Here is a 19,819-nt window from a genome sequence, read left to right on the forward strand (position 1 = left end):
GCAGGTCCCTGACACAGACATCCACGCTAGCATCCAAAATATAGGAGAGTGTCCTGTATGTCCCCGGGAACAGCGGAAGCGACTGGCTTGGGCGAGCTTGTAGGTGCTGGGCTTTTGGCTGCTTCATTTTCTGTAAAACTTGGGCTTCGCCAGGTGCTTTACAGAGCACTTTGGGTTGGTGAGAGATCACTCTCAGTGCAACCCAAGAGTGCTTTTTAGCTGGGACAGCAGACATGAGAAACTGGCTTTGAGTGGTGCAAATAAATGTTCTCATCCTTAAAGTGCCTGGAAATGGTTTCCAGGATGAGCTGCTCCATCACCTCCCCAGGGATGGAGGTTTAATCTTAGGTAAAATGGAGTAAAATATAAAAGCTGTTTCTGTACAAATAACGAGTGTACGGCTTGTTGCTGCTTTCAGACCACAAACGAGCACCAGAAGATAGAGTGGCTGGTCGGCAAGGCTGTGTTAAGGTTTTCTTCTGATGCATTATGGAAGACCTTAAGCAACACAATATTCCAGCACCTCTTCCACCTAACGTGCTACAGCTACCACATTCAATAAAATAAGCAAACTGAAGTTCTTTTTTTTTTTTCTCTTTGAGGCTACAAAGCTGATTATGTTGTCCTTTTTAAAGTTGTGAGATTATTTGTATCAGCTGTCAAAATTTAATTAAATGATTGCCTGTGAGGGATGGATGTTGCCCATGGTTCATTCAATGGTTTTAACAAAATGTAGGAAGATCCAGTATCATGATTTTTTTTTTCCCTAGTGCTTTACATTTATTTTTTTTCCGAACAAGTTAAAGGAACATTTTTGGAATTTTGTGTATAAATTTAATAGAATCTCCCAGTAAACAGTAAATGATAAATGGTAGTGATTGATAGGCAATAAATGGCCATGTGTGCCGTGCATCAGCTTCAAAGCACTTGAAGTTCAGACTAAATAAAACCAAATCTCATTCTTCCATTAAAAACTTCAATTGCTTTTAGAAATTGATTGACAAGACAGAAATGTCATGGAAGCATATCCCTTTCTTAATTTTTTGCCACCTGATTTATTACCAGCCTTGGATCACCTTGCATAAACTTTCAATGTTGCAATGTGTTGGATTGTTGGTTATCTTTAGCCCAACAGTTCCCAATAAGTCTTTCAATTAAAATCCATAAGGAATGTTCTTCCCTATTAAATGTTTATAGAGTAAATGAAGATGAAAAGTAGTTAGACACAGCAATATTAAATACTGGACGTTACAGTTTAATTAAACTCTACTTACGCTTTAGCTTACCAGAGTATCTTGTGCAATGTTATCACACTTGTATCCTTTTATACCCAAGTAAATGAACCCTCAAAAGTTAAAGCAAGTTTTACCGTGTTTGGGGTCCCTCGCCCCCATTATTTCTATCTTGTATAGAGCTGTTTGGTATTGATTCCACAGATCATTTTCCAGTGTCTTACAGAAAATGTAATTATAGGGACTGGAATGGTGTATTGAAAAAGAGTACTTTAAAATTCTGCTAGCAGAAAAATGAATCAACCATTATGTATGGAATGTACCATCCTATTTCAGACTGGCTGGGAAAAACTCTTGGAAATTAACAGCAACTCATTGCTTAAGAAAATGGAGCGTCCCAACAGGAGCAGTTGGTAAATAAAACTGAAGGAAAAAGAAATGAACATGGTTTCTGATAGGGAATGGGAAACGAGCACTAGAAATAGTTGTGTTTACATAGAGGATACAGTGTCTTTTGTTACATGTAGTATAATTTTAGCTCCTCAACATTTTTATCTCTACTATGATATGAGGTAAAATATCCTAAGATCTCCCAGAGGGCCAGTGCTAGAAGTCAGTCAGGACTTTTTTTCCCCCCTCGTTTCTTAGCTGCTACACCACAGCCCATCCCACCTTCCCCAGGCCACCCCTCTGCCCTTGCACCCTCCTCTCCCATTTGGAGGAGGACCGGGCTGTTCCTGAGAGGAGGGAGTGCTGGTCGCTGGTTGGGCTGCCGCCGTCCTCCACCATACCCTTGGCGTGTGCGGGGCCACCTCTCCCCACACCGGTGCTGTCACAGCCCCGCGTGAGTGAAAGGCTGTGCCACCAGAGATGTCCTGCTGCTTAATTCAAGGATGAGTATTTCAGTAATTAGTTACACCTCTTACAGAAGCACAAGCCAAAAGGACAAAATGTCTATTAACATTATATGATCAGGCAGTGCTACAGAATTTGTGGGGCTTTTACAAGTACAAAAGCTTGGATGAAGCGAAGTGAATACAATTTGCATGAACAAGGAAACAATGCAGTAAGTGAATATACACACACACACTTTTCCAAGTCTGGATGGAAGTAAGAGCCCAGTTGTAGAATGTGCCTGTGACATTGCAACCTTTTCCCTATTCTGGAACTCGTAATTTAAATAACTGCTAACTAGGCACGGCTGCGCAGCACCTGCTCTTCCCACTGCTGTTGTCATTACAAGAATTACCTTAAAATTCCTTCTGGTTTGCCTTATGCCAAAATTAGTCGTAACTAAAAATACCCCTCAACAGTGTATCCGAACAACATATTCTGGAATGAACTGCAATACAACCCTTCCTTAATCCAAGTACTTATAAACTTGTAAGAATATTTGGATCATTGTAGCTGTACAATGTCATTGTAGTTCATTAAGAGCAAAACAGCAATCATTTAAAAAATATATTTTATTTGAAGTTGTCTGGAAATATTCCTGTGATTAACAGGGAAGAAGAGAAGACGCTAGCTTCACGCTGTATCTGTAATGATCATTAGGTACTATTAACTGTCTTTGGATTTAATGGAAGAGTAGCTCTCAGGGTTTGAGAATTTACTCAGATTCAGAAATTCTGTGTCTGTTTTAGCTGCAACAGAATCCAGTAGTAACTGCATCCATTAAAACCGGGATTTTTTTTTTTTTTAACTGTAGGTTAGGCAAGAAAGTAAAAAGTTTGGGGGTGGATTTTTAATAATGTCATCTCTTGTGAGATATGGTTTTTGCAATTTCTGCTAGTTCATGCATCAGGTGATAGGACCGTCACATCAATGCACCATCAACTGGAAACGTACATGGACAATTTACCCCAGGACACAAACAAAAGTCCCCACGGTTCTGGTTGAGAAGAAACAAAGGATGGAAATCCAACTGCAGCTGTCCCAACGCTGCTGAGCAAAACCCGGTGATTAAAATGGCCTCGACCATTATCACACCCACTAATTTCAGGTGACGCTTGTGAGGCAGGTTCATAACCGGGTTTTGAACAGGGCCCAGTGCCAGCTCACCACCACAACCCTACGATGAGCGGACCTGCCGCTGGCCCCACAGAGGTCCTGCTGGGTCGCAGGCTCCCCTGGGCCAGGGTTGGCTTTCCGTGAAGGAATCCACATTTCAGATGGCTACGATTCATAATCATTTCCCAGACTAAACAAAGGCCATTTTTATCAACAAAAGGTGAATAAAGGCCCCTTAGGTAGGAAGCATTATATTTTATTGAGTGTTAAATCAAGTTGTTGACTCAATAGGATAACATGCTTAAATTTAAGCAAAAGCTTAAGTGCTTTACTAAAGAGAGACCAGTGTCTGATACTTTGCCAGATCCAGCTCTAAGTGAAAATTAATGTTTTGCTTTAACCTTTGAGACAATTCACTTCCCATCCTGAAAACCGCACATATACAAGACATTGATTCTTACACAGTCATGCAAAGTGGTAGTTATTTCCAGCCCTAGGAAAAAAATAAAGGAGATGCACCCAGCTGAAGTGCGCTTCAAAAAAACAAAATCTAGTTAAACGTTATCGCAATAGTGATCTTCTTCATTTAAAAAAAGTGAAACAAGGAGATAAGATTTACTCTTGGAATGATTCTGATTTAAATTAAAGATTCATAAAGTTCAGTAATTAAGTGCTTAACAGAAATCTATGATATTGATAAATTGTTACATTTGCCATGTGTATAAATTTGCTGTGATTTATGGCTCATTAAAATTATTTTTCTGTGATTTCCCCCTGCTTCCCATTCACCCTAACCCTATTTCTCCTACCACAGCAGCCATAGTTTTATTGTGCCTGTTATGACGCTTTGCTATCATTGAAGATATTTATTCAGTTGTTTGTGTGAAAGGTAAGAAACAAAAATATAGAGGGTGTTGAGGGAAATATGTTAGTTCTACTATTGTCATATGCTAAAAAACTAATAGTAGTATGAAAAATAGAGCTTCTTGTTTATTCACATCCTGAATTTAACTACCATGTTCATAACGTGCTTTGAAAACATTTGGGGCATTTTTTACTTCAAAACAAAACAAAACCAAAAAACACCCCATCCTAACAGATTTAAGTAAAAGCACAGTCTTAAAAAAAAGAAGGAAAAAAACCCAAACTACGGTGATAATTATTTGAAGGCATGGTGAAAATGAGGCAATGTTACAGAATTTGTAGTGGATGGAAAGGAGCGAGGAAGATGATGCAGCTGGTTTATGGCCATCCCACCAGTTGCTAGCTGAAGACCTTGCTGTTGGCCGAGGCCATTCAGCCTGTGTGATGGTTCCTCTGGACCAAATGCCATTGTGATGTCCCCAGTAGTGTTCTGGTTGTCACCTGGTGGGAGCTGCCAGAAACTCATCACGTGAGTGAGATCCATGAAAGGCAGGCTTGTAGTTTCAGCTGCTGCCTCTGTCTCCTTGTGCACTGGGTACTTGTTAGTATCCCCTACAGGCCCTGAGGAAGCTTCTTCCAGACTGATTTTGTGGAGAGATTGAGGTTCTGGTAATGGCAGGTCCTCCAGAAGATGCACATTGTAACCTTTAACATCCACTTTTATCGGTATATTCTTGAGGGATCCTGCTGCAAATGAGGTAGAACTAAGGTCGTATTTATTAGGCTGATGAAGGTTCAGGTTGGCAGGAACGGCTGTTGAGCATGGTGTGGGATGGACAGCTGGAAGGCTGTCTGCACAGCCCATCCTTTGCAAATGAGGAGAAGGTTCAAGAGGAAGAGCAGTTTGTAAGCTTGGCTGCGAATGAAGATGTGAACAGTTGTATTCCTCTGATTCCGAACTATTCAAAATCCCATTCTGCACAGAGACCCGTTCAGGAAAAGGGGACAGTGTGCTGGCATCTTCCTTCAGTCTGAATGGAAAAAGCTGGTCAAGGAGACCCACTGAGTCACCATTCTGCAACCTGCTCTTGAGCAATTCTTGTGGATGAGTCTTCCTAGTATGGCGAGTCAAGTGGTCCTTCCGCCCAAACCTCTGGGCACAAAACTGGCATAGAAAGTCTTTGCAGCCTGTGTGAACTACCATGTGACGCCGCACATCTTTACGGGTATAGAAGTGACGCTCACAGTGGTCACACTTATGTTTCTTTTCCTTGGTATTGCCAGTTGGTTTCCCTGCATGGCTTTTGAGGTGTTCCAACAGAACTTCAGTGCCACCAAATTCCTGGGCACATACCCTACAGGTAAGGTCCCCACTGGTGGCTGCATGAAGAGCCAAGTGTCTCTTGTAGCCTAGTTTGGTGTTGTACTTCTTGCCACATTCTTCACACTTGAAGGCCATCTTGTTAGGGTCATGAGTCTGAAGGTGATTCTTTAGATGGTCTTTCCTGTGAAAGGTCTTTTCACAGTAGCCACACTGGTGAGATTTCTGTGGAGAATGAGTGGCTGAGTGCCTAAGATTAAGAAAAAAAAAAAGAAAAAAGTTATTTGCATTTACATTCACTCTAGTATACAGTGCAGCTTCAAGACTTAAAAACACTGGCATTCTTGAAGGAAGGCATTTTCACAAGTTCTCAGAATATTAGTAAAAGCCTAACTTTTTGGGTGGGAAGGCATTAATCATAGAGTTTAAAATCACTCAACATAATCTTTCTGAGTAGCCACCGCAATTGAGGGAGATTACTTTTCTCCAATTCTACCAAACCAGAAATAATAAAACCTGGAACTTGGGGATTAACTGTCAGTAGGACACCCCAAAGGAAAAAGATGTCCTTGTTTTTTTTCCCCACACACCCACTAGAAAAGGAGTGCCTTCAGAGCTGTACCTGAGCAGTTTATATTTGGAAATGAAGGCTTTTGTGCATCCGTGCTGTGAACACTTGTAGGGGCGCTCCCCTTTGTGTGCGTAAGTGTGGACTGTGAGCTTGTCAATGGAATCAAATATCTTCCCACAGAGTCGGCAAGGGAAACTGTCTGGCTGCTTCACTTCTCTTCCCTTCAACAGTGAAGACCGGCCATTTCTCCATTTAGGTATAAACCTCACAAGAGCATCACAAGTGCTTCCTGAGCTGCCACAGCTCAGCTTTGCAGCAGAGGAACAGGAAATGGTCCCGTAGCACTGAGCAATGCTTTTGCCTAATGCTGCTCCTCTCAGTTTCCCTTTGAGTTTGCTTTTTGCTTTTACGGGTCCCAATTTATTCGGTGGTCTGAACCTGGTGGTAAGGACTCGGTCTTTATGGATGCACTGGTGAGATTCCAGCAGAGCAAAAGTTGCAAAAGTACTTCTACAGCTGGAGCATATCCAAGGGTCTACGGGCTCTTTCTGCAATGAGAACAGAAACAGGTTTTTCTTATTAGTCATTCTCAGGAAAGGTCGTATTCTTCCCATTGACCCTACATCTTCTCCTGGGCTTTCCAAAGACCTGTTGTTGTCCTCAGCAAGGACAATATACTACCACATAGCTGTTCAGCTAGAAATGGATTCTCTCTAGGATTCTACAAACTGGAAAGAAAAAAAAAAGGTGGCTAAATACCGACTTCCATGTTTTTGTTTAGCATTTACTGCAACAGTCCTAAGTCCTTCACCTTTGTTTATCTGTTTGTACTGAATTTCAGTTTCTAAGTTTGTTCCTTTTATGGAATTACTTATAAAAGCAGTTGCGAATAGTGCTTATCCATAGACTGACATAATTTATCTCTTACTGCAACTGTAAAAAAATCCCAAAGCTGGGAAGTGTCTAATTGGGTGGGCTCCTGCACACAGATGTATTTTAGCCATACAGGATTTCCCTATGTTTTGGGCTGACTCCATGCTTTACCAGATGGCAATGCTCAATGTCTCCAGGAGAGAGTTCCTTCACTTAGCGTGACATTTGGCATTGGACTTTCTTAAACTTGGTAAGAAACACCTTAGTTTGGGGCATGTCAATCCTATCCTGGCTTAAAGGCATTAAAACAGTTTTTCAGCAAGCCATGCATTATTTGGAATTATTTTTTCTGTGGAAATAAGAGCTCTACTGGATTCATTTGAATTCAATTTAAATATTGACATTTTAAAAATTCCAATGAAAAACAATTACAAAAAAACACCCGTCACTGAGGGAATGTACTTCCAGTTAATACATGATGATGTACTTCCTTAGCTGTCTCTACATTTTAAACTGTCCTCTCCTTCCCTTGCTCTTGGGCTAGCTTGCTCTGAAGAACATAGTGAGGCTACGTCCACTCAGTCTTTACTTGCAGATGGAGCCCATGCCTGATGCTGTGGCCCTCCCACTCCTTCTTTCTGGGTATACTCTGAGGCCCTCCTATGCAAAAGCAGCAACAGGGTTACATGCCTTCCTGGAGCACCTCTGAATTCCTGGTTCTATCACACTCCCTGTTAAACATTCCCTTCTAGCTTGGCTATCAATCTTCACAGTCATGTTTTCAACTCTTACGAACCTTTCCTATCAGTTTAAGGATTCGTACTATCGTACAGAGGGGAAGGTGCTGGGATTAGGAGAGAAGGGTTATTGCATAGGAAAGACTGAAATAATCAGTGCATTATCTGACCAACCGGTCAGAGCATAACAAGGGGGAATTGGCAAGAGAAGTCTGAGGCTGGGCAGCTTGGCTATCTACAAATTAATGCCAATCTTAACTCTTTCCAACACATCCCACTGGTGCCACTTACTTCTGGCTATATCTAATGGCTCCATTGGATTATAAACACAGGAGAGGAAGAGCAACCTTTCTCTGAGTAGCTTTTTGGTTAAAATTGCTCTTTGCTTTGTGTTAGCCAGCTACACTATGGTCTACTCTAGTGTTACCTGAGTTACATAAACAGAGAAAGCATGTAAATTGTAATTTACTATGTCTGGTGATGGCTTGAATGCAGATTAGAGGTACTTACTGCTACTGGAGGCAAAGGACAGACATCAGATTCTTCTTTAATGAAGACTGCAGAAGCTTCCATAAATTTGGCATAATCGGCAGCATACCATACTTTCAATTCCGTGTGGGGTTCAATTGGCTGTGAATGGAAGAAAATAGTACATGTTTACTTGTGCCAATTTTCCAGTACCAAATAATACTGAAGATTGGAGGGGTGTGTGTGTGCACAATTTGTGTCCTTACACAAGCTGCATTCTTTGAATCTATATAAATTATCGGTAACTTAGTTTCACGATTCAAGCACTTTTTGAGCATTACTATCCACTAGGGTTTGACACTTTCACAATTTCTAAAAGCAGAAATGCATATATGTACAGAGATTTCCTGGGGACAGTAGCAGGAGGGGTGCCTCAGCCCTCATGAACTTTGCTCAGTGAGATGTATTTGTCTGTGATGTCCAGGCATCCAGCAGTCCTTCCAAGCAATATCCCATGCCCATTCCTTGACGTTTCAAAGCCCACTAGACACGACACTTAACTACAGAGTACAGAAAAGAAAAAATGCATTGTGAACGCACAACAGCTTGGGTGCCTCCTGGACGTATCGCATTTACAGCGCAGAGTTATCACTATGTGGACTACAAGTCAAATTTGCATGTTCCTACGTGCTGGCTCGTATGTGTCAGGCTCACCGGGCATGTGCTTTATTGCACCTCTGCCCTCCTTTCGCTGAAGCCTTCCCACACAGGACTCAGGGAGCCCATAATCTGCAGTCTCCCATCCAGTCATGCCTGCACAAATCTTTCCTTGGACTGGACTATGACCTCCTCTGACAAATATTTTCAGTCAATAATACAGCAAATAGAAAAAGAGAGGTGTGATTACACTCACTGGCTAAAGATCCATTAGTTATTTAAAAGCAAAGGAGAAAACTAACTTGGGGTCATGATTTATATGCCTCCCTGGCCCTGTACACAATTTTCTTCATCTGTAATAAAAACCAACATTGTTGCAACAGGGGTAGAGCCAATGTGCACTGTACTTGTAGTTTTATTTAAACTAAACTAAATTTGTGCCACTAAGAAGAACAAACTAGCCTGGAAGAGGAGCAGTTGAGTCTTATTCCACATAATGCGACATTTTATAAAATTGTTGTTGGATAAGCATGGTAGGTGAAAGATAACAGGTAATTGTGTGTATAAAGTCGAAAATTGAACTTTTGAACTCCCGAGCACAAGCCTGCTTGCTAACTACAACCAGTATGGGTTGGTTGTATGTTTTGATAACACCTGGCCTAAACAGGAATGGTGTGTGCTGAATTCTTCACTTAATGACGGACATGAGGCAGAGCCAGCAACTAGGAGGCCAACTGTGCGTTGTGCTCCTGCAGACAGGCTATTCAGATGGAGAAAACCAAGCCTGAAGGAGCTCCACAGAGACAAATGCCTGGGGATGCCCCAAGCCCTTGGCCAGTGACACCTGAGGCTGGGACCCACAAACAGCTGCACAGCATGATGCCGTCATGACTTTCCGCCCGACGTTCCTGGACCAGTGGCAGTCTCCTCAGTGGGAAGCTGAGACCTAGCCAATGTGACTTTGGAGGGAGAACAAGTGCATCAGTGTGTGAAACAGTGAAGTAAGGTAAAAGCCCTGATCTCAGTAAAACTGAGATTAAACACCAGTATCCAAATTCACTACAGGTTGTCATTTACTCAGTCTCACCTGTGACAATAAGAGAAAGCTATGGCAGCACCCATGTGAAACTCTCCTGTGATCACAGACAGCAACCGTGGATGATTTTTACTTCCTCATAATTCTATAGTTTTTTAAAGCACTTATTTCTAGGGACTGCAGTCAAGGTACGCTGTAATGGTGCTGTTAGTACGCCACTTACATGTACGCTTTTGTAGCTGCAGTTTCATGTCACCAAAATCCCATCTCTCTGTAAAAACAGTGGGGAGAGGAGCCAATCCCTCTACTCCCAACTTCACAGACTTTATTCAAAACATCTTGAGAAAATATCTTCATAACCAGCCCTAAGGCAGCCTCACGCTGTGACCAGCAGGGTGTGCCTAAGTGTAGCAAAAGGCTATCACTTTCCCTGACCAGGACAAAATCTGCAGGATGCCACAGCACCGTGAATAATACTGGGATTCCAGGAGAAATAAAACCAAAGTAATTCCCTATGATACACAGCACAGTAAAGTTTCGAAGACACATTCCTCATCCTAAGATACTCTTCATGTCAGTATATAGGATGCAACTCTCCATTAATACCAATGAGCAGAGTTCTGCTGAAGTCAGCAGAGAGCTGGTTCAATAGTTTTTAAATTATACTGGAAATTGTAAGTTACCAGTTTGTAACTACAACTTCTTAGAAAAGCATTTGTTCATGCTTCCCAAATATAGTATTATTAATCCTGTCAGTTCTACAAGTACAGCGTCCATTTAAAATCAAATTGAAATCTCAAATGGTATGGACTGTATCAGAATCTCAAACACAGTCTAAACAAGGTCTCAGATTAGTATATACTGTTTTACATTGATTTTCTTTTTTTTTAAATAATTATTTTAATATTAATCCAAATTACCTTATTCTCACATCATCACTGTGTGGTAAATAGTTTTCTCATTGTGCAGGTGGAGAAACAAAAATGGAAGAACAAAAGTAAACACTACTGTCCCACAGAAATGTGTGCCAACTTGGAAATGAAATTGACATGCTGGATTTTAATCCCACAGTAACTTCTTCTGACTAATATTCTTTTCTTTATTTTTAATGTTGCTCACAATGATATACAAGCATTAACTTAAGAATAAAAAAGGAGAACAATGAATGTTCAACATACAGACTTTAGTTTCCTAAGTGTACAAAAGAGTAAGTTCTGATTAAAACAAACTTTGCCTCAGAAAGCAGCCAAAACAACAAAAACGAAGACTCTATGTTCCAGTGTCATTTGTAAATAGCGAGTATTTTGTTCTCTCTCCTCAGACAAAGACACAGTCTCTTAACATAAACTGATCATTTCGTGGCAACATTGCAGTATTGTAAGTTCTGCAGTTAAGTCTTCAGATTTAATGAGACCAGAAAATAGTACATAAAGATTCTACTTAGCACCCTGCTCCTGAGCACCTGGTAATTGTGCTCAGAATACAATGTGTGTCCAAAAATGTAACACAGGAAAGGTACGTGTTTGTTCTTTCCAGGATGAAGAACTGTTGAATGTAACGATGCTAGATAATCTCACCACGTACCTATCTGGAACTGAAGAACTTTACAACATTCACGTTTAAACACCACCATCATGAATGATATTTCTGTTTCCCTCCGCTCAGTCTCCTCACTACCCACAACAGCAAGTACACACTGTCTTTTACTGGAAAAGGCCATACGCTGCTTGCTTAACTACAGATTGATATAAAAGGTGGTATGTAATAAAGATCCAGTTGGCAGAATATAACCAATCTTTCATCTGTAAAAGGGTTAGCCTTTCAGAACCTTTGCCTATAAATTTCCATTTGGATGACGGATGAAGCAATGTGGGTTTAACTACCTTAACAGTTGTGAAGTAGACTTCTCCACAGTGCTGATAAGCCACAAGGGTCTGTTCTTCTTGGTTCCGGGCTAGCCGGACAAACATCATCCAGTTTCCACAGTCTTCATTGGGAGTGTCCAGAAAGTACTTCCCTCCATCTTTCAATACCTGAAACAAAGGGGGAGGACAGGAGAAAGAACATGATAAAACCAAGTCCTGTACAGAGGCACATTAGTTTTCTTTAACTTGGAATCATGGCTGTCGGTTATTTACTCTGTCTTGGTCATATGTCCTTTGAAATCATGGTTGTTTTGAGATAGATCACTCTGAAAGAATACTGAGTGCAAAAGAAAGTGAAGAACGAATATCTGCCGAGCACCCAGCTACTAAAATAACTGTAGACCTTTGTATGTATTTCCAGTTTATATTTCATCATTTTTATGTTATATAAAGATAATATTATAAGAACTAAGTGCAGGCAGGTAGAAAGATAAGCTTTATGCCTTAATGTACTTCCTGAGTACTTGATAATCTCAAACTTCAGTGCTGTATTAATGCTACATTTTACATGGAACAATTGTACAACTTGTGTAATAAGTCCAGAGAGGTAACATACAATATAATGGCATTTTAACAGTCTTCTCTTTTTCCCCTTAACAATGCAAAAGTAAATACAAATGAACAGTTGTGCCAGAAAGATCTATTTATTTTTGCTTTACTTCATTCTTCCTAGATTCATTTCCAAGAGAATGCCTCTACAAGGCAAATGCTCCCGACCTCATACAAGACAGTGCTTTTCTGCAATATAGTCTTGAGCATGGACAGCTGAATCTGCACAACAGATGTCAGCACAGCATGTATCTATTCTACTAACCACATAACCGATCAATTAATTGCAAAAAAAGTTGCATTTCCATTGCTTCTGGGAACTATCTTATCTAACTTTGTCATGTTTCCGATGAAAACACCTGCCTGTTGGATAAGTTTGGTCAAACACTCAGAATGCTGCTAGGGAGAAGTCAAGGCAGCTACTGCTGTCATGTAGGAAACCTGGGACTCCAGTCTCTTCTTCTGAAGAAACGGTCCATTCATCAGCCAGAGCTGTGCTTATCACTGTATACTTTTAAGCAAACGGGCCTGACTGATAGAGGATAGGGTGTGGTTTACAATGGCTTGGTGAAGAGGAAGGAACTGGGTGCTTAGCTCATCCGTGCTCACAAGCTTGTTAGAGGCGTGTGTTTTCTGCATTTGTAAGAATTAAAGTGTCTCATAAACAGATGGAAGAAATTTAGTTATGGAGAACAACAAATCCTCTCTGGTGTCAACATGCCATGAAAACCCCACAGAAGGACGGTGTTACTTTCCTGGAAGACCATTCACATGACTTCCATGAGCAAATGAAGTTTAGAGCAATTACTGAAGCTATTACTTTTGCTCTCAAACAAAACTACAGAAGTATCTTTATCTATGCCTTCCCCCCACAACACACAGTGTTTTCCAGTCCCAAACTTCTGGAGAAAGCTCAAATGAAGACATAAAGCCTGTCACAGGACCGCTGTCGCAGGGTCCCTCTCTCCTGGAGCGTGAGAGGGCCTGAAATGAAATACGGGCTCTGGAAGAACCATGACCTGTTGGCAAGTCCTCGCAGAGGCTGTGGCTTGACCACGGACTCACCGTATGACAGAGAGGTGTGCTCAGGTGTGACCCCATGCAGCAAAATGCAAAGACTGGGGGCGTAGAGGATAATAATCAACTATCGCTCCCAAGGAATTCCTGTGGGAAAGGATGTGCATGTAGAGATGTCTAAGCTAGGCTAGCCCTGAGACGCCACTATTTGTGCTGGATAAAGTACAAACAATAGTGCCACAGTCCAGAGGAGACGATCAGTATCTGTGCATGCAGCAAGGGATGGTACCAACCCTAAACAACGATCTGACTAAATAAACTGAGTTAGTGTACTGTGTGTCAAAGTTTATATATAATCTCATCATTAAGAAGTGTTTCCCCATCCCTGCACTGTTCCTCCCTACTAAGCAGGTGCCTTAGCACATATTTCTGCCACTATTGCTAACTCAGTGCACAAACTTAACCCTCCCATGGTGTTAAGCATGGTGTTAAGCACAAATCCTTTTGTTTGATCTGGGAAGACAGTACTATACTTTCAGTAGCCGTGTCCTGTGAAAAGTTTGTCAAGAGCTGTTAGACTGACAGGTAAATCACCCCAGAAGTGGCAAAACGAGAAAGCAGGAAAGAAAACTTCTAGAAAACACAATATACCGGAACATCGTGGTACTTCAGGTTATGCTGTGCTGTCCAATAATGTGATTTACATTCCTACCTACAGATCAGAAGTACAATTAATTAACTAGATCAGACGGCAAATTGACTGGTTAAAATACATAAATACATATGAACTGTTAAAGATACATATGCACTTCATAGTAAGTCACTGGGTTTTTACCTGCAGGACTAGCCTGCTCTCATCATAGCGGGTCAGTTTTGTAGACAGTTGACCAACATAAGGACCAAACTGTGTTCTCTTCTGTATTACTTTCTTTGCAAATACTCCAAGGACTGTGAATAAAAGAAGACCAGTCTAAAATTAATATAGACATCACAAACTATGTCTTGTATATTTACAGTTGAGAAATGGAGATAAACACTATAGTGCAGAACATATGAATTCTTGTAGACAAATAACCCAGGTAAATAATTCTAACGGGAAGAATCTAAAAAGGATATAAATATGTACAGAGATTTTTTAAAAATGGGTATTTGATTGAACACAAAAGTGCCTAAAATCCATAACAGGATAATAAACTGAGTATGCAGCACAAATGTGTTGATACTCTTCAATCTACAAGCTGATGTTATAGCTTGTTGGCATAATTTACAAGGTTGTTCTCTCCCAATCTGAGTGGAGAGAATCTATAAAAACACAACGTTAGCCATCTTAATCATTTTAGTTACTCCCCTGCCCAATACCAATGGTGCAACACAATAGGCATCTTATTCTCTTTCTGCAATGCAGTCTAGGTGGGACTAATTTAACACAGGTAGCTGTGGAAAATTTGCACACTAAGGATGCCGTTCCCTTGTTGAAGTTTGGGCATTCAAATTCCCCTGCCTTCAGAAGGAAACAACAGTCTTTCTACAATATGAACTGAAAATGCTGCAAAAGGTAAATTAACCTCGTTGTTCCTTTGAGTTTGCAGGGGGTGGATGAGGGATGTTATTTACCATTTTGTTTCTGACTTCTTACTGAATACTCTTTCCTGTTTTGCATGCATGGGGAAAAGAAAAAAATATGTAATGGTGCATGGCTATTAGTATTAGATACAAATTCATCATTCATTAAACTTGTATTGACTGAACAGAGCTAACTGATTGCTCACAGCTAAGTGTCACACCAGCTCTGGCTAATGTCCTGCCGTCAGTCTACGCATTGAAGTTACTAGAAATCAGTCATAAAAAACAGTTGCCGAATGTGAGCTTTAGCTGTGCTCAGCTGAAAACAGTCTTCATACTGTTAATATCCAATGATTATGGCTTGAGTTATTCATGAAAACAAACCAGTGTTAGTACTTTTGCCTCCTCTTTCTCAGATGTGGGAAAAAGAGCAAAAATACTTACTCTGCTGATTTCCAGCTCGCAGCTCCAACACTCGCAAAGTGAGGTAATGAGGTAGGGTGAGACGGGCTCGGCTAGGAATAACCCTATCTTTAGCCCTGATGAGTGGTCCGTGGAGTTTGCATTCTCCTATAAGGCTTTTACCGCAATCCTCACACCCTACAAATCCAGAAAAGGGAACCTGTTACTAAAAATGGCATGCTGCTCTTCCATTTAGTCTCTTCTAATTTTGTCACCTTGAGAACACATCTTGAATTACCAATGCTTTTCTTCACGCCACTGTTCTACACTGGGTAGTGAAAAGATTATCTGCAAGCCAAAACTGAACTAGGAAGGTTTGAAACAAGACCTCCAGTTTGTGCATTCTCTCCTGTGCAAATTGGTGGGTTCTGGCCTCCTAAGATTTATACACGTGATCATTTGGAGCTATTGCAAACCGTGCCTTTGAAGACGTTGGATGGCAGCAAAACTGGAGCTTGCAGCATGCACACCTATAAATAAAAGTGCATATATTTGTATAGAAATGAGAAGGGTAAAGTTGCTAGCAATAACCAAAGTAATTTGCAGAGATCCAAGGAGTCCACGAAAGATCACTGTGACTTTGTGAGCCTGCATAGACCATTCTCAGTAGAATGAGAGGCCCTCAGTTTACCATGAAAAATGAGTATGATGGGTCTTATAGTCACAACTCAGTTGACAGTTGTGCAAGGGCAGCCTTCTCGTAGACCCTGCAGCCTGTGGAAGTAAGCAAAAGGGCGACGCCACATCTCCCAGTCAGCAGTTCACAATAATGACATCTGCAGGCTGAACACACGAACCATCCACAGATGGCATTAGTGAGAAATACATGTCTGCAAACTCACTTTCCCCCAGCACAGTGAGATATTTTTGGTTCAGTGTAGCTCAAACTGGTTGCCAGGGAAACTCATATGGAGCAGCGACACAACTGAGCAATGAGACTCTCCAGCAGAAGGTCATCCCAACACCGGTGTCACACAGGGCAATGGGAAAAAGGGAACTTCTTGCATAAAACCCTTTTCTAGACAGTAGAAACCAAACCAGCAAGCCAACAATGCTTTATGACTGAGCTAAAAGGAAAAGCTGATATTGGTCATCCAGGACTACCTCATTTTGATTTACTTCTGAAAACTCTGCTGAGCAAGTCTATTCAGTAAGCGACAACAAGGAGCAGAGGAGGGGAGCCAGAACAGCCAAGTCCAAGGGTGCCACGGGACGCTGCAGCAGAGACTGGGGCAGAAGAGGTGAGGCTTCACCCCAGACAGGGGCTCGTAGCCAAAGAGCGGTCAAGAGAAGTCTAAGGGCTCAGGAGACACCGCCTGGAGAGACATTGGAGATGGTCTTTGAGAAAGGACAGTAGCACCATAAATGTCATTATTCGGGGTAGCTCAAAAAGGTTTCAGTTTGTAAGCACAAGTAGGCACGTGACTAAATTACACGCCTCGAGAGGCTAGTCCAAAATCTCCCCAAATAAACCTGAAGTGTTCCTACTGAGTTCTTTGGGCTCTTCATCTCCATCTCACCTCCTCCACGAGGAGGTAGACTTGCTTGTCGGTCAGGCTGCACGCACTGCAGTAGTCCATATTTTTCAATAATGTGGGGACCATGTAATAGTTTTCTCTTGCCATGGCTCCCAGACTACACACCTGCACTACGAATAGCTGAAATAGATGATTTTTTTTTTGCTAGTGCTACAGATAAAGAGCATGCCACTCTACAACCATCACTTAAAATGCACAAAAAATAAATAATAGAGCTGCAAGGCAGATTCTTCTTGTTACACACTGGTTTACGTACCTGAAAGTCCCTTACAGCTAGGCTGCCTGAAAAAATCTTTTCTTGGTGATTTAACTTAATTGGCTTTTAAATAAATTGCCAACAATCTATGTCTTCTGAAGGCAACAAAATTATGAGGGCTTCCTGATCTTACCTAGAATAACAGCAACTTTGTTTCAAGTCAAACAGCTCCTGCTTGGAGAGTCATTGTATGCAAACTGCCAAAAAACATTACCAAAAGCAAAATGGAGACAAAGAACCGCTGTTAGAGGGAGGATGTATCTAATCGTAAAGTACACGACCTTATCAATCCATGCCATGCCTCTGTGATTCATCACTACTGAGCTCCTGAGCAAACCTTCCAGCCGCCCCGGGGCAGTGCCCGCCGTGGAGGCCCCAGGGTGGGCAGCTCACAGGAAGGCTGGAAAGGGAAGGCAGGGAAAAAGGATCTCCCTTGAATCAGCCTCCAAATTCGGCACTAGCACCACAGTAGCTAACCCTCCTTGGTCCTCCGGATCCAAGACGTAAAGTCTGAAGCAATTCACGCAATGTGGGTGCTGGGGACACACTCCTCCAAAATCTGGGACTACTTTGTATCCAAACGGGTGCCAAGCATGCTACCAGGCTTGGTGGCCCCAGAGACAGTTCCCCAGGAGGCACGCCTCACCGGCACGACACAGCCGTCAGCTAGCACTGAATGAAATTAGCTGCAGAGCTGCAAGTGTTTTTTTAAGCACCTTGCTAGTCTGGCGTGGGATTCTGACCTGGCATCGCGGCGAGGCACCTTGAAATATCTGGAGCTGCCCAAGGCTTGTTCTAGGATTTTGTTTCATTACATGGGATATGAAGATAACTAGATGACTTAGTTATTTAACAGGCATTCCAGAATTACCTCAGCTACACAGTATTTCTGACCCCACACCAGCACGTACATTCAGAGTACCCTGACGGAATTTATTGCGCACTAAAAATTGCCAGATGTACCAGAAGTACAGGACTGCACAGGACTGGACCACTGAAAATATAATAACTTTAGAGACTACACTGGGGAATGGGGGTCTTTGTAATTTCTAATAGCACAAACCTGTCAAGTTCACATTCTTCCTTAAAGATAATTACAGACCAACTCACGAGCCTTTGTATTTCAATGCTAAATTACAGATGCCGTTGGCAAAGGAATATATGCGTTATCATAGCTGCAGTATGTCACCGGTTTGCAAAACCCACACAGATTTTATGCCCCCTTTTAAGTTGGCTGCTTAAGTAAAATGTAATTTTTTCAACAACAGTCTGAGAACACACTCTAACCTGTTCTGAAGGATGGAGCATCCAGCTATGGGAACAACACGCACTGTCATATTAGCACTAGGAATGAAATACACTTGGTTAGAAAAATTGCTTTCTGTGAAGAGTATTTTTTCTGCTTTTTGTTAGGTACTTTAGTACATCACTTAATGCTTTGACAGTTTCCCCACCCCCTTAAATTGTATTTACACAACTAAAGTCAATGGATTTGATGTCACATTTACAGGTATACTTGATAATGTGCAAACGTGCAAGAAAAAGTAAAACTGCCTCTGTTCCTCTGCTTTGTGGTTATTTAGATGAGTAGGCAACAAAAAGATATAAACGAGATTCACAGGAGTTACAAGCTGTTAAAAAAGATCATGTCATTTACTGTATCTTTAGAGCATCAGTGCTATATTGTCTCCTAGAGGGTATTTCTTCATTTTTTCTCTATGTCTTTGCAAGGATTGTGAAAAAGTTCCAAATAACGCCTTTTTTATCTACCTGTAGATAAAACCACACAAGCTAACAGATCCTGTAGCTGGTGAGATTTTTATTTTGCTGAACTCCACTGTGGCAGTGGGGAGGCACGCGTACAGAAGAGCCCAGCACGGGTGGAAGTGCAGACTCCAACCAAGGACCGGGCGCGCAGCCACCACCTTAGGGCACGGATGAGGGGCTTGTGCCCTGCTAACGGCTGCTGGACGGGCTACAAGAAGGGTATGTCTCCTGTTCGCCCCCAGCCTGGTACCCCTGCGCCTGAACGCACCTGCTCCCACTTCTGCCCAGCCGTCAGGAGGCACGGTTGGCAGCTACAGTTTCCCCTTGTTCTTTGGGTCACTGGAAAATGGCACCCGATGCCTGCAGGATGCACTCCCACCACACGGGCTGACCGAAAAAGGCTGACCGCAACACCGGTGACCATGTTCCCAGGGAGGAGAATGGGCTGTGAGTGTGGCTCACCTGTACCGTCCTCACCACGCTGGTGCTTCCCCCCAGTCCAGGTCTAGGTGAGAGCTCTCCTTTGCTGCAGACTACAGCCTGGCAGCCTCAGCGGCCAGCTTGCCTTGTCCTCCAGACGGTTCTGTGGCTGGCCACGCTGCACGGGGACGAGCTCTCGCGGCCAGCAGTAGCCAACTGGCACGGCGGCTCAGGCAAGCTGGACTCCAGCACAGTTAGCAAACTCAGGTTACCAAAACAGCGGCACGGTCGGAGTGCTGTGCCACCCCCACAGGCACAGCCCGGCCTCGGGGAGAGCTCATTAGCGTGGGCAAGGAGCCACGGGCTGCGGTTACACAAAGTCCGGCTGTAGAGATAACGGGAGCTATACATAGCCATACTAGGAACTGCAATCACTATCGTGATAGCTCAAACATACCACCAGCTCCTTAACCAATCAGCAACAGAACACCACTTTTTAAAACCAGTTTGCTAAAACTAGATGCCTATCAGGCAGTCCTTCCTGCGTTTTCTC

At 42.3% G+C, this 19,819-nt stretch overlaps 1 protein-coding gene across 6 annotated transcripts in view; it reads right to left on the bottom strand.

Annotated features, from left to right (window-relative positions):
- Nucleotides 1-2,171: 2,171 nt before the first annotated feature.
- The window catches only part of PLAGL1 (PLAG1 like zinc finger 1), a 50,364-nt gene continuing 32,716 nt past the window's right edge, over nucleotides 2,172-19,819 (bottom strand). For 2 of the 6 annotated variants that reach the window (XM_054821864.1, XM_054821863.1), the window contains exons 3-8: nucleotides 15,268-15,423; nucleotides 14,096-14,208; nucleotides 11,653-11,802; nucleotides 8,119-8,238; nucleotides 6,050-6,546; nucleotides 2,172-5,677 (exon numbers count right to left, since the gene is read on the bottom strand). In XM_054821864.1, the coding sequence (XP_054677839.1) occupies nucleotides 4,402-5,677; nucleotides 6,050-6,546; nucleotides 8,119-8,238; nucleotides 11,653-11,802; nucleotides 14,096-14,208; nucleotides 15,268-15,423 (2,312 nt within the window). In that variant the 3' untranslated portion in view covers nucleotides 2,172-4,401. The remainder of the gene's footprint in view (nucleotides 5,678-6,049; nucleotides 6,547-8,118; nucleotides 8,239-11,652; nucleotides 11,803-14,095; nucleotides 14,209-15,267; nucleotides 15,424-19,819) is intronic. The other 4 variants (XM_054821865.1, XM_054821866.1, XM_054821867.1 and 1 more) reach the window with 2 other exon arrangements.

The sequence above is a fragment of the Grus americana genome, chromosome 3, assembly GCF_028858705.1.
Source record: "Grus americana isolate bGruAme1 chromosome 3, bGruAme1.mat, whole genome shotgun sequence".
Taxonomy (NCBI): Eukaryota; Metazoa; Chordata; class Aves; order Gruiformes; family Gruidae; genus Grus; species Grus americana.